The 16,259-nt window shown below is 39.2% G+C and overlaps 1 protein-coding gene across 4 annotated transcripts in view; it reads right to left on the minus strand.

Moving 5' to 3' along the window:
* Positions 1–16,259, minus strand: part of SNX25 (sorting nexin 25) — a 133,403-nt gene that overhangs the window by 31,611 nt on the left and 85,533 nt on the right. For all 4 annotated transcript variants that reach the window (XM_032413637.1, XM_032413635.1, XM_032413636.1 and 1 more), the window contains 2 exons: positions 13,470–13,651; positions 768–899 (listed from right to left, as the gene is read on the minus strand). In XM_032413637.1, the coding sequence (XP_032269528.1) occupies positions 768–899; positions 13,470–13,651 (314 nt within the window). The remainder of the gene's footprint in view (positions 1–767; positions 900–13,469; positions 13,652–16,259) is intronic.

Here is a 16,259-nt window from a genome sequence, read left to right on the forward strand (position 1 = left end):
AGCTCAGGTCATGATCCTGGAGTCCCGGGATCGAGTCCCGCATCGGGCTCCCTGCTCAGCAGGGAGTCTGCTTCTCCCTCTGACCCTACCCCCGCTCATGCTCTCTCTCTCTCATTCTCTCTCTCTCTCAAATAAATAAAAATCTTAAAAAAAAAAAAAAAGATTTATTTATTTATTTACTTATTTATTTATTTGAGAGAGAGAGAGAATCCACAAGCAGACTCCCCACTGAGCGCAGAGCCCAGCGTGGGGCTCGATCCCAGGACCCTGAGATCATGACCTGAGCCGAAACCAAGAGTTGGCCACTAAACCAACTGGACCACCTAAGCCCCATTAATTCAATCACATTTTAAATGAAATAAAAGGAGAACAGTTGTGTAAAATATGCACGATGATATTAAAATAACAAGGTTATGAGATGGAGGTGCAGATGACAAGATCAATTCATTATAACAGCGATGTGAATATATATATATGTCTTTTTATAACGTGTTAAAAAAATAACTGCCTGAAAATAAATTCAATATTTTCGTAGATTTATAAGTCACTTTTTCCCTGACTACACATTCAAAAGCATCTTTTTTGTAAATAAAATCTAATTTCATTTACTGTTAGCGGCTAGAACATAATTCCATTATTATATTTGGTTTTAAATAGTCTTTCAATGTATACTTATCTTACAGCTTCACTGAGAAACACAGACAGTGTCTAACACGCACGCTTTCACCAGCTGGTGATTCATACTCCTTTCATGCTGCAGGTACTACCTTGTTAGCACTCTTTAAATACTCCACAGACTCCCAAAAACTAATCAGAGCTCTCTTGTCCATCCTCTCCATGTATACTCGAAAGTGCTCTCGGTAGAAAGTACTAGCCAAGATATCTTCAAACTGAAGAATCTATCAAGGAAATTTAAGAAAAAGAATTTTTATTATCAGTTTACTTTAACTTCCAATGGATTAGTCTCTAATTCGGGGGGGGACCTCATTTTTTAAGGTCATACTCAGTGTAATATGGTATTTCTCTCTACTTCCTAAATTTTAAATGGAAAAAGTTTATTAAAGATTCAAAATGTACATATTCAATAAATACCAATTTTCGAATTAATCACCCACACATTCAGCAAAAGATCTATTTGACATTTACTCTGGATCAGGCACATTTCTAGGAAATGAAACAGACACAAATCCTTGCCTGTGGGATATACTGCTAAAAGTAACAGATGCTCATAATAGAAAAATTGAAGAGAAATGTCTAAAAAAACCCAGGAGGCTAGAATCTAATAGTTTGGCATTTTTGCCTTCCATCCTATTTTTATACAGCTGAGGAAAATGATTTTATATCTTGTTCTTTTGTTTACAGTATCATTTTTTTTTTTTACAAATAACTTTACTTATTACCCCGATTCCCCAAATTTTACTACCTAAACTTTAAAATCACATTCTCTCCCTGCTACACACACACACACACACACACACACACACACACACACGGGTGCACACCACCACAACCACCATACTAAAAAAAAAAAAACAGTAAGCTGCAGACAAGATCAGCCTTTTACCATTGGATAAAGCCCACATTCCTAAAAACAAGAATATTTTCTTACATAAACAACTAATGATCAAAATAAGGAAATAAACATCAACACAGTACTATTAGCTAATCTGTCAGCCTTGTTCAGATTTATTTAAAAAATCTTTTGTAAGCATCATTTTAATTGGTTCATAATATTACACTATTATGCATGTACCAAAATTACTCCTTTGTTTACCATTTTGCATGCTTACAGAAAAAGAAAAACCAGATCTGGAGACACAGCGTGCACAATCGTGAGCATAGGCTGCCACAACAGGAGAAAGCAGATCACCTTTATAATTATTCATAGCTCAATTCGTTACGAGAAATGCCTCAAATTAATTTAGAAGGAACTGAAGCCCCATATCCTTAGCTCTTAGTTAGGTTTAAAAAAAAAAAAAAAAAAGACACGTAAGTATAACTCAAATGCAATAAAAGAAACACTTATGTTTTAAGATTCTTAAAATTTAAATTGTGGCAATTGGAATTTTTTTGGAAATGTTACCAGTAAGATCTTTCTACAATCAAGTGCATATGATCAATACAGATTCAACTCTTCTGCCAACAGTGAGCCCTCAAGAGGTTTTGTGAACAGAAAGGCTCAGGCATTTTTCTAACAACTTCTGGTGACTAATTAAAAGAGACAGCCATCCTCTGCTACAGATCACTAACAATTAGAGTCCATAAATATTTCAGTTAGTATTTAGTTAGTTTACTAACTTTGGAAGATCACAGCATGTATCTTTATGTAAACCTCACCAGTAAAGCATTTTGAAGTACAAACTCTAACTGTACATGGTCCACAGAGGTTTCTAGGAACCCATATCAACTTTGGCTAGGGATAACACATCACTCAGAGAGCTACTGATTTTTAGTATAGGGAGAAGCCGAGCAGAAAGAGCATTCAACGAAATCTAAGGAAGTCTTCCCAGTATAAATTTTCCTTGGATCAAAATGAATTCCAAGTTAGATACAAATTCATATATTTGCAAAACCAAGTTCAAAACATCTTCTAAAATATTAGCCATTTTTTAGATTTTTATTGTATCTTATGAATAGTCTATGCTCAGTTCTGAAAGTACAAATATATATAAATAAATGATAGCAAATATATCTCAAGAATAATTAAACATCTGATATATCTCTTACTTTGGCTGGTGGATTAACCAAATTCTCTGCTCCATTTGGTTTTTTTCTCTCCTCTTGAAGGAGAGAAGAGCATCTCACTGTGTAACACCTACACTAACAGTGTGGATCGGGGTGAACAGGATGAGTAGATCGTATACTTCATAGTCAAATGCATTCATTTGAGATTAACTCAATCTCAATTCATTTGAGATTAACTAATTTCAATAATTCTGAGATTTTTGTGTAGACTTACAAAGAGAAGGGTGGGTAGGTCAAACTTGACACCACTACCAAAATCATTTTTTTAAACTATAGATGATATAATTAACATTCACTAAGGGCTTCCATACAGCAAACATTGTGCTCTTAATTTATTTGTTAGTTCAGCCCTTTTCTTTCTGTCTTAAGATCCCTGGTAATTCTGGGAGGGATGCTACCACAGTCAATGGTCTCTAGGTAGGAGACGAAATACTGTCCTGGTAGACGTTACATGTACTAAAGGCCATGAAGCATTTCAGGCAGGAAGGCAGATCATTATCTATTCCTCTTCAGGAATTTTTATTTACGATTTTTCAGTCTCTCCCAGTCCAACTTGATCTGGTTTCATCATGCATATTTTGTGAACTTAAGTTCTGTGTTTTGTGTGGGTTACTACCTCTTACCCAGCTAGTTAATTTTTCTCCAGGAAAAGCACTCAGAAGTACCTCAGGGCCTTAGAGGAATAAACATGTTCCTAATGTACCCAACATGTTACCAAGAGTGACGTAGGACCAGGATTCTCTAGTTACAAAACATCCACAATTTACTCATGAGACTATCTCCAGCATACTAATGAGAATATGTAGAATTAGGATCTTGGGAATGATGTTTTTATCCTAAAAGGAGAGATTACAATTGGATTTTTCTTACATCTATATCATCACTAAACACACTCCCATAATAATCAATGCCAGTAATAATATTTAGTGAGTGCTCATATACCATGTGGTGTATGTATCCCATTATGTGCATTATTTAATGGTCGCCACCCAAAGGGTACATACAATTATCCTGATTTTACAAATGGAGTACAAAGAAGCGAACTTGTCCAAAGTCAATCTCAGTAGATATAGGATTGAGAGCCAGGCTTTCTGACTCTAGCACAGCTTCTTAACCATAATTAAACAGTTCCTCTCCTTAAGAAATTACCTGATTTGTGTTTGTAGCAAACTACAAATAATATGGAATTCAAGAAGGAAAGACGAATTTAGGAAAGATGCTCTCCAAGAACTCCAGCAGAAATAGAAAGTCAGAGAGTCTTCATATTCAAGTGCAGAGTCCTGCCTGAGCTACACTCGATGGTGTTCATTCTGGATGGGTCTTGGATCAAATATAAATTGATATGAAAACTGATCTTAGACAGTGGGTTGGAAGATGGGGGTGGTGGAGTAGGAGGATCACAGGCTCACCTTGTCCCACATACAAAACTAGATAACTTTCAAATCATCCTAAATGCCCCAGAAACTGACCTGAAGGCTGGCAGAACAAACTTCATAACTAAAGGTAGAGAATAAGTCACACTGAAGGTAGGAAGTGTGGACATGCGGCTTGGGAGAGAAATGGATCCCCGTGCTGCGATGAGGAAGAAGCCAGGGTCACAGATAAGGATGAATGACAGGGGAGAGCGGGGGAAAACAAATCCCCACAGTAATTGGCTTAGAAAGTAAGAGGGGCCAAATTTCGTGACTTCTGGCAACCAGTGGGGCTTGAAGCTGGTAATTCTAAAGGTCAGTGGACTGGACTGAGACAGAGCCTGGAGGGGGCTGTGCTGCTCTCAGAGAGAAGGCCAGCAAACAACCTGCAGACATACAGAATGGAAACAGAGATCTGAAGAGCACCCAGGGCACATAGTGGGGAGGTTATTCACTCATTTTGGAGTGTATCCCAGAGAGGCAGTGTTCATGGAGAGACCACTCTGGGAACAAAGGAGCTGGCCATATATATGCATCTCCCTCCCCCACCCCTCAGCATAAGTGCAGGGCCACCTGCAGGAACCAGCACTATTCCCACACTCATTACCTAACCTGCTTATACCAAGCACCCCTCAACCCTGTGCTGCAGTGGAACTGCCCCTCCCAGTCATGCTTGCCTCAGTCCCAGCATGGCAGGGCCCCTCCCCCAGAAGACCAGCCCAAACCCCTGCTCACACCATGTGCCCCGACTCAGCAGTTTTGTAGTTCTGTTGGCAGTGGTGACAGGTCTCACTTCACAAGCAGACTGAGCACACCTGGTTAAAAGGTACCACATTCAGGGCAGGGACCAAACACTGCCCACAACAGGCAAAGAGAGCCTCTCCAGATAACTGGCCTGAAGGATAAAGCAGCCAGGACAAAACAGCAGAACACACACACCACATACTGGAGACACTCCCAGAAGCACCAGGTCTTGGGGAACAAGGGAGACTACATGGCAGGGCACTATAGGACCTCTTCTTCAGAAGGCCATTACCCTCAAGAGCAGGAGATATAGCTGACTTTCCTAAAAGAGAGAAACAGGCAGAGATGTAGACAAAATGAGAAGACAGAAATTTATCCCAAAGAGGGTGCCTGGGTGGCTCAGTCAATTAAGCATCTACCTTCAGCTCAGGTCATGATCTCAGGGTCCTGGGATCAAGCACCACGTCAGGCTCCCTGCTCAGCAGGGAGTCTGCTCTCTCCTTCTGCCCCTCCCCTGGCACTCACTCACAGGCACTCTCTCTCTCTCTCTCTGTCTCAAATAAATAAATAAAATCTTTAAAAAAAAAAAAAAAAAAGAAATTTATCCCAAATGAAAGAACAGGACAAGGCACAGCCAGAGAGCTAAGTGAAACAGGTATCAGTAACATGTCTTATGGAGTATTTAAAGCGATGACCATAAGGATACTCACTGGACTTGAGAAAAGGTGGAAGACTTGAGTGTCTTATATGTCTTACACAGAGATAAGGAATAATAAGCAGAGATAAAGGGCTCAAAAAAAAAAATGAGAAACATGCTTGAAAGAATGAACAGCAGGCTGGAAGAAGCACAGGAACAAATTAATGACCTAGAAGACAGAGTAATGGAAAGTAATCAAGGTGAACAAAAGAGAGAAAAAAGAATATGCAAAAAGAGAATAGGGAACTCAGTGACTCCATCAAATGTAGTAACATTTGTATTACAGGAGTCCCAGAAGAAGAAAGAGAAAAAGGGGCAGAAAATTTATGTGAAGAAATAATACCTGAAAACTTCCTGAATGTGGGGAAGAAAACAGATATCCAGATCGAGGAGGCACAGAGAACCTCCAACAAAATCAACAAAAGCAGATCCACACCAAGACATATTGTAATTAAATTGGCAAAACACATGATAAAGAACAAAGTTTAAAAGCAGTAAGACAAAAGAAGACCAATAACCCCATGAGGCTATCGGGATTTTTCAGCAGAAACTTTCCAAGCCAGAAAGGCATGGCATGATATATTCAAAGTGCTGAACAGGAAAAATCTGCAGCCAAGAATATTCTATCCAGCAAGGCTATCATTCAGAATAGGAGAGATGAGTTTCCCAGACAAACAAAAACTAAAGGAGTTCATGACCACTAAGCCAGCTCTGCAAGAAATATTAAAAGGCAAACTTTGAATAGAAAGGAGAGACCAAAAATGACAGTAGATAGATAGGAAACACCAAAGCAGTAAAAATGAGTATTTCAGTATAAAATCAGTCAAGGAACTCACAAAAGGATGTAAAACATGATAAAGAACATGAGGAGGAGAGAAATAAAGAATGGGTACAACTTAAATGACCATGAATTTAATAGAGACTGCTATATGCAGAAGAGGTTATATACAAACCTAATGGTAACCATATATCAAAAACCACTAATAAATATGCAAAGAATAAAGGAAAGAAATCCAAATATATCACTAAGGAAAATCAGAAACCATGAAAGAGAGAAAGACAAGAAAAGACCAGAGAAAATCTTCAGAAACAACCACAAAAGAAATAAAATGACAACAAATATGTATCTATCAATAATTACTTTGAATGTAAATGGACTACACACTCCAATCAAAAGACATACTGTGACAGAATGGATAAAAAAACAAGACCCATCCATATGCTGCCTACATGAGACTCATTTTAGACCTAAAGACACCTGCAGAATGAGGGGCGCCTGGGTGGCTCAGCCAGTTGAACATCCAACTCTTGATTTCAGCTCAGGCCTTGATCTCAGGGTCATGAGTTCAAGCCCCACAATGGGATCAACACTGCACATGGAGCCTACTTAAAAAAAAAAAAAAATGACACATGCAGATTGAAAGTGAGGGGACAGAGAAGTATCTATCATGAAAACAGATGTCAAAAGAAATCTGGAGTAGCAATACTTATATCAGACAAACTAGACTTTAAAACAAAGACTGTAACAAGAGACAAAGAAGGACACTATATAATAAATGATAAAGGAGACAACCCAACAAGAAGATACAACAATTGTAAATATTTAATGCACCCAAATGGAAGCACCCAAATATATAAAACAGTTAATAACAAACATAAAGGACTAATTGATGATAATACAGTAATAGTAGGGGACTTTAACTCCCTCCTTATATCAATGGACATGTCATCCAATCATAAAATCAACAGGGAAACAATGGCTTTGATGACACATTGGACCAGGTGGATTTAACAGATATATTCAGAACATTTCATCCTAAACCAGCAGAATACACATTCTTTTCAGGAGCACATAAAACATTCTCCAGAACAGATCAGATATTAGGCCTCAAAACAAGTCTCAATAAATTCAAAAAAAGATCGAAGTTATATCATTCATCTTTTCTGACTACAATGCTATACTAAACACTACTGCTAAAACTAGAAATCAACCAAAGAAAAAATCTGTAAAGACCAAAATTACATGGAGGTTAAATAACATGCTACTAAACAATGGATGAGTCAACCAGGAAGTCAAAGAAGAAATAAGAAAAATATATAGAAATAAATGAAAATAAAACACAACAGCTCAAAACCTTGGGATGCAGCAAAAGCAGTTCTAAGAGGAAATATATAGCAATACAGGCCTACCTCAAAAAGCAAGAAAAATCTCAAATAAACAACGTAAACTTACACCTAAAGAACCTAGAAAAAGAACAACAAATGAAACCTAAACCCAGAAGAAGGAAATAAGACTAGAGCAGAAATAAATGATACAGAATCTAAAACAAAAACAAAATAAAAACCAAATAACAAACAAAACCAATGGAATAGATTAATAAAACCAGGACCTGGTTCTTTGAAAAAAAATTAACAAAATTGACAAACCTCTAGCTAGATTTAACAAGAAAAAAAGAGAAAGGACTCAAAATCACAAATGAGAGAGGAGAAATAACAACCAATGCCACAGAAATACAAATAATTACAAGGAATATTACGAAAAAATATGTGCCAACAAATTGGACAAATGGATAAATTCCTAGAAACATATAAACTACCAAAACTGAAACAGGAAGAATTAGAAAATTTGAACACCACCAAAGGGATTGAATCAGTAATCAAAAACTCCCAAAAAAACAAAAGTCCAGGGCCTGATGGTTTCACAGGTGAATTCTACCAAACATTTAAAGAAGAGTTAATACCTATTCTTCTCAAACTATTCCAAAAAAATAGAAAAGGAAGGAAAACTTCCAAATTCATTCTATGAGGACAGCATTATTCTGACACCAAAACCAGATAAAGACACCACTAAAAAGGAGAGCCGTAGGCCAATATCCCTGATGAACACAGATGGAAAAATGCTCAACAAAATTCTAGCTAAATGAATTCAACAATACATTAAAAAAAAAATCATCTACCATGATCAAATGGGATTTCTTCCTGGGTTGCAAGGGTGGTTCAATATTCACCCAAAAAACACCCAACACCCAAAAAACAAATAATCTAATTAAAAAATGGACAGAAGGCATGAAGAGACATTTCTCCAAAGAAGACATCCAGATGGCCAACAGACACATGAAAAGATGCTTATCACTTATCATCAGGGAAATGCAAATCAAAACTACTACATCACCTCACACCTGTCAAATTGGCTAAAAACAAAAACACAAGAAACAACAGGTGTTCGTGAGGATGTGGAGAAAAAGGAAGCCTAGTGCACTGCTGGTAGGAGAGCTAACTGTGGAAAACAGTTTGGAGGTTGCTCAAAAAGTTAAAAATAGAATTACCTTAGAATCCAATAATTGCACTGCTGGGTATTTACCCAAAGAATACAAGAACACTAATTCAAAGGGATACATGCACCCCGATGTTTATAGCAGCATTATTTACAATAGCCAACATATGGAAGCAGCCCAAGTAGCCACTGATTGATGAATGGGTAAAGAAGTAGTGTGTGTGTTTGTGTGTGTGTGTGTGTTTGTGTGTCTGTCACATGCGTGCACACACACATGCTTGAGTGTATAATGGAATATTATTCAGCCATAAAAAAAAGTGAAATCTTGCCATTTGCAAGGACGTGGATAGTACTAGAGAGTATTATGCTAAATGAAATGTCAGTCAGAGAAAGACAAATATCATATGATCTTATTCCTATGTGGAAAACAAGTGAGCAATGGGAAGGAAAAAAAGAGAGAGAGAGAAACCAAGAAACAGAAAACTGATGGCTACCAGAGGGAAGGGAGATGCAGGAATGGGTTAAATAGTTGATGAGCACTGGGTGATGTGTGGAATCATTGAATCACTATATTGTGCACCTGAAACTAATATAACACTATATGTTAACTAACTGGAATTAAAACTTATATGTGGTTAAGGGGGAAAATGAAGGGGGGGAAATTGGAGGGGGAGACGAACCATGAGAGACTATGGACACTGAGAAACAAACTGAGGGTTCTAGAGGGGAGGGGGGTGGGGGGATGGGTTAGCTTGGTGATGGGTATTAAAGAGGGCACGTATTCAATGGAGCACTGGGTGTTATATGCAAACAATGAATCATGGAACACTACATCAAAAACTAATGATGTAATGTATGGTGATTAACATAAAAAAAAGATTGATCTTATCTATGTCTTGAATGTTTAACAGATTTCACCAGTGAAATAATCTGAGCCTGAAGTTCTCTTTGTGGGATGGTTTTAAATTATAAATTCATTTTATTTAATACATCTAAGGCTACTCAGATTTTCTATTTCTTTTTGAGTCAGTTTTGGTAATTTGTATTTCCAAAGGAATTTGTCTATTTAAATTGTGAAATTTACTGACTTCATATTGTTCATAATACTCCTTTGTTCTCCTTCTAATGCATGGAGGATCTATAGTGATGCCCCCTCTCTCATTCCTAATAATGGTAATTTGTGCCTTCTCTCTTCCTTTTGTCAGTCTAACTAGACTGTATAATAGATCTTTTCAAAGAACTACCTTTTGCTTTCATTGATTTTTCTCTACGGTTTTTCTGTTCTCTATTTCATTGATTTCTGTTGTTATACTATTTCCTCCCTTCTAGTTATTTTAGTTTTCATTTGTAGGTTCTTACGGAGGAAGATCACTGATTTTAAACCTTACTTCTTTTTTAACATAAGCATTAAAGAGTGGTTCCTTCTGAGACGCCTGGGTGGTTCAGTCAAACGTCTGCCTTCAGCTCAGATCAGGATCCCGGGCTCCTGGGATCGAGCCCCGGCATCAGGCTCCTCACTCAGTGGTCAGCCTGTTTCTCCCTCTCCCTCTGCCCTTCCCCTCTCCCCCCACTCATGCTTGCTCTGTCTCTCTCTCTCTCAAATAAAAAATCTTAAAAAAAAAATTGTTTCCTTCTAAGTAGTCTTTGCTGTATCCCACAAATATTAAGATGTTGTACATTCATTTTCATTCCCTTCAAACTAGTTTCTAATTTCCCTTATAATTTCTTGACTCAAGCCTTATTTAGATATACTGTTTAATTTAAAAATATTTGAGAATTTTCCAGATCTATTGTTGAGTTCCAATTCCATTTGGTCAGAGGACATAATCTGTATAATTTTAAACCTTTTAAATGTGTTGGGATTTGTCTTATTGCCCAGCAATATAGTCTTTCTTGGTGAATGTTCAATGTACACTTGAGAAGAACGTGTATTCTGTTGGTACTAGGTGGAATGTTCTAGAAATGTCCATTCGTTCCCATTGGTTATTACTGTTGTTCACGTCTTCTGTATCCTGATTTTTTGTTTATTTCTTCTATCAATTACTGAGAGAGAGGTGTTAACATTTCCAATTATAATTGTGGATCTTTTTTTCTCCTTTCAGTTCTGTCAGTTTTTGCTTCATGTTTTTTTTTTTTTTTTTTTTTTTTGAGAGAGAGAGAGCACAGTGAGTGGGGAGGGGGGACAGAGGGGAGAAGAGAATCTTAAGCAGGCTCCACACCCAGCATGGAACCCAACTCAGGGCTCACTCTCACGACCCTGAGATCATGACTTGAGCTGAAATCAAGAGTCAGACGCTTAACCGACTGAGCCACCCAGGTGCCCCGCTTCATGTATTTTAAAGATCTCATTGATTGCATACATATTTAGGATTATCATGCCTTCTTGATGAATTTACCCCTTCATCATAATGAAATGTTCTTCATCCCTGGTTATATTCCTTGTTCTGGTGTCTATTTCAACCAATGTTAATATTAACTACTTTAGATTTCTTATGCTTCGTGTTTACATAAGCATGCCTTTTCCCCTCCTTTCACTTACAACCAATCTGTTCCTTAATATTTAGTTTCTTATAGAGAGCATATATTCCTTCTTTTTATTTACTTAATCTCTTTCTTTGAATTGGGGGATTCACCTAATTTTGAAGAGTAGGTTCTGAAATAAAGTTGGGTGGTGATTTTTCTGGATCAAATATGATTAGGTTATAGCAAAACTCCTCTACCCATTTATGGCCCCAAACTAACCAAAATCTTATCTTTCGACTAGCAAACCATCATAAACATTAGAATTCTGTAATATTATCTGAGGCTTTCAGCCTGAAGCCTAACAGAAATAATTTTACTAAGGTTACACTGTTCCAACAGCAATAGGTTGCTCCTTTCCTAAATACGTGAAGAAAGAAGTCAAAATGGAGCTAAAACCAGATTAAGTCTACTTCTAGTAAATACTGCCAGATAACATGTACTGAATTCACATTCAGTTCTGAAATGATCTTCTTTTATGTTTCTCAAGGTTTTCTTCTACCATAAGATCTAAAACCACATCATCTTTTGACTAGGTAGCAAGCCATCAGATGCGTCTTCTAGGTATATATCTCTCATCTCTATTGGATCACTTACCTTTCTATTTTATAATCACATAGGACTCTTTAAGAGCAGGGACTCCATCTTATTCCTTTTGTATTCTACTATCTTGCACTGTAACTGAGAGATTGTAGACCCTCAATAAATGTCTGTTGAATGAATGAATGAATGAATACATGGGACACAAGAGGAGAACTTTTTCTGTGACAAATGTGGCTGGAAATCTATTTAAGAGTCCAGAGGCTGAGGAGAAAGGGGAAGAAGGACAATATTCGACCTGCCAAATCCACTCTCTCTCCAACATTCACCAAAAGGTAAAATTTTTCACTTTGGACGACAAAGCCAAAATTGCAGAAAGGTGTATTTGCTAAGAGCAAAATAAACAGATCTCCAGTGGTAAGGAGAGACCCTTCTATAAAACAAGAGCTACTTGGGGCTGCATTCATGCCACTTGTCCAAGATGTTGCAGAAGAACAACTCTGGCTTGTGTTAGAGTTGGTCCAAGGTCAAGCATAAACTATCCTGAAGAGGCTCTAATGGAGACTGGGCCACAAATAAGAAAAAAGGTCAAAGTTCATCTCTGGAATGAGGAGGAAGGGAAAAGTCACAGATAGGCATCTGAAGTCAAACCAAGAACTGAATGAGAAAAGATCGAGAGACTAAAAATCCAAACAAGTGAGGTTAGAGGCTGTAGCCAAAGTCAAATTATACTAATGGTAGCCTCTTCGTGGCTAAGTGCCATCTTAAAAAAGAGAAGTTTGGAGACTGCCTTGAAGTCCTGTTCCCAAGTGGTACAAACAAGCTCCTCAGGGGGTACCGCTGCTGTTTCCTTCAATCCTAGCATTCCCTGGGTCTTGGAAGACAAGCTTGGGTCCTTGAGAGTAAGCACTGGTACTGAGGTAGGGCTAGGACACTTTCCTAAGCTCCATGATTTGAGGACCCCGTATCAGACAGTCCAAAGTTTTGTTGTAAAAACAGTTGCTGACATATTATGGCTCAATGAGAAAGCACTCAGATTGTGAAGCAACTAGATCTGGGTTTTTATCTAGTTCTGCCTCTTCCCACCTGGGCTTAGGTAATTTACTTAAACCAACTTTGTTTCTTCACCTGTAAAATGGAAATATCGAGAAATTCAAATTTCACTGAATTGTGATGAGAGCTAAGTAAAATAACTTACAAGATACCTTCTATTCCATAGGTGGTTAGTTCTATCCAACTGGTAGTGCGTAACTCGATTGGGCCATTGTAAGTGTAAGTGTGTGCCTCAGGGTTTGTGAATTAGGAAAAAACACATGGGCACATACACACACACACATATACTCCGTGCCTACCTATCTTACCTATTACCATTCACAGAATACAAGTAATACAGCTCTTTGTGAGCAAACATGTGAGTCTCTGTTCTGGAACATATGTCTTCTCTTAAATACCAAAAAGTTAAAAGACTGGATGGGAGATTACATGAGTGTTTATAACTAACATGAAATGGTCAAAACAAGAAACCACAAAGTTCTACCTTCTGGCTTTGAGGCCCTTCTCCCTCATCCAAGGCCCCCTCGTCTTGCTGGTCATAGGCAGGGCCTCCCAGGATTCGGATTCTCTTCTCACACTGCTTCTTTGCCACAGTCAGTTGGTTAATGTACCTTTTCATATTCCTGGCCCTTAGGAGATCAGCTTTCATTGCAGCAGTTTCTTTACCTTGAATGGGATGGATGGACAGGACCCAGTCAGAGGACAAGGTACAAAAAGGGGAACGTTAACAACTCTGAACGAGACTGGTGTCTGACATGGTACATTTTGAACAGTGGGTACTAAAGAAGAGAATTCATGCTAAACACACACACATACACATATATATACCCTCAAATAGAAGTACCATTAATTTCTAAATACACCACTGAAAAATCCTACTCGGGTATAAAACATTTTTTTAAAAAACCTCATCTGTACACATAAACTCACGATCGATGTGCATGTGTATATGCGTATTTAAGTATATGTATGCATCACGTATGCAGAGTCATTCCTAAGCATGCAGTGAGTGCTCACTGTGTGTCAGGCACTGGATAGTAGGCATTTGGGACTCAAGACCAACTGCTAAATCTCATGGGACTTAAAGCCTAGCAAGGCAGAAATCCAAAGACAGCAGCAGCAATTATGAGCATATATGGGCTACAAAGAAAATGCGCAGGTATCCTTGAGCTGCTTGACCAGTGCTTCTGATCCAGGTTTCCCTGAGCAAATTACACTCAAATGAAATGAAGAAGGAGTGGAATGTGGCGCCCAGAGAGAGCAGCAAGTGTGAAAGTGAAAGCCGTGAGGCAGGAAGGAGAGAGCCTGGGAGGACCTGGAAGAACCAGTGCAGCAGATGCAAGGGGGAGATAGTGATCCAAAGTAAATGTGGAGGAGGCAGGAGCCAAGAGACACAAAGCCGTTTAGTCCATAGGAACAACTTCGGTCTTTAGCTCAACAGCACTGGGTAGCTTCTAATGAGTTTTAAGCAGGAGTATGTCATAAATGGGTTTGTATTTTTAAAGATTATACAGGAATGATAAAAAAAAAAAAATAATTGGAAGGCAAAAGACTGCAAGAAGAGAAACCAGTTGAAGACCACTGCAGTAACCTAGGAGGCAGATGCCTAAACCAGGGTCACAGCAAGAGCAGGAGAAGGGACTGGAAGGATCTGAGAATGATTTATAAAGAGAACTAACAGGACCCTGTGATTGACCAGACAGGGGAGAGGGTAGGAGGCTGAGGAATGTAAAGAAAACAGAGGTATCGAAGATGCTCCCAAGTTTCTGCCATGAGCAGCCATGGAGGTGGTGGGGCCAATTATGAACCAGGGAACATTACAGAAAAAACAGGTTTATGAAAGATCTTAAATTCAACTGTGGACAATGTGACAGATGATATTTGCCAAAGGTGCTCACAAGATCTCTCAGCTCACCTGCTCTTTTTGTCAATGTTACTGTGACAATCTCCCTCTGAGAAGGAGGGTATGTGTTCCGTTCTCCCAAACACAGGTGGGTTTGTGATTACAGAGGAAGCGAACCCATGACTTCTAAAGCTAGATCGTAAAAGGCCACGCACTTGGAGCCCTGAGCCAGCCACCTGGTAAATCGTCCACCAGCCAGGAGGCCTCTGTGCTTTGAGGAGGCCTAAGCAGTCGTTGGAGAGATCTACATGGAGAGGTCCCCCAGACCACAGCCCTGGCTGGACCTCGGCTCACATCCAGCACCAACTTGGCACCTTGCACATACACCATCTTGAAGGTGAGGCATCCAGCCACGGTCAAGGAGAGAAGAGTCATCCCTGCCAAACCTGCTCAAACTGCCAATTTGTGTACAAAAGAAAGGACTATTGTTTAAGACACTGCATTTTGGAGTAGTTTTGTTACACAGCAAAAGAACAGGCAAACTGAGTTTGAGGGCATTTGGCTACCTGAGCAGAGATACAAGGTGTGGAGTTGAGAAGTATTCAGCAGTCGATGGTAACTCAAGTCACAGGAGTAGGTGAGACAACCCAGGAGGAGATAAAATGGTCCCAGTACAGAATCTAAGTAAACCCTACATTTAATAGTGAGAAAGAAGAAGCAGAGCTAGCAAAGGAGATGGTGAAGGAGAGACAGAAGGAGAATGTGAGTGTGTGGTTTACAGAGAAGCCAAAGAAGGAATTTCAGCAACACGGGAAAAACGGTATCTTGTGTGTGCTACTGCACAGCCTCCCAGCTGGTCCCATGCTGTCCCCTTCGTCTCCCCTTCAGTCTTTGTCAGCACGGCAGCCAAGGCTAACCTGTTTAACCTATCAACCCGATCACATCATTCCCCTGCTCAGAACCCTCCCCCATGCCCCCATTTCTCCCGCAGCGAAAGGCAAGGCTCTTTCAGGGGGACAGAGGCCCTACACACTCCAGCCTCATCCTCTCCCGACTCCCCACAGTAACCACACCGGTTTCCTTATGGGCTCTTGCTTTTTTTTTTTTTTTTTTTAAGATTTTATGTATTTATTTGACAGAGAGAGACACAGCGAGAGCAGGAACACAAGCAGGGGGAGTGGGAGAGGGAGAAGCAGGCTTCCCGACGAGCAGGGAGCCCGATGCGGGGCTCGATCCCAGGACCCTGGGATCATGACCTGAGCCGAAGGCAGATGCTTAACCAACTGAGCCACCCAGGCGCCCCTCTTGCCTTTTTTAAATAACAGCTTTATTGAGATACACTTCACAGACTATACGATTCTCCTTATTTAAAGTGTACAATTTAACTTCTTTTAGTATATTTACAGACTGTGCAGCCGTCACCACAATCAC

This window comes from Phoca vitulina, unplaced genomic scaffold, assembly GCF_004348235.1.
Source record: "Phoca vitulina isolate PV1807 unplaced genomic scaffold, GSC_HSeal_1.0 scaffold15, whole genome shotgun sequence".
Classification (NCBI taxonomy): Eukaryota; Metazoa; Chordata; class Mammalia; order Carnivora; family Phocidae; genus Phoca; species Phoca vitulina.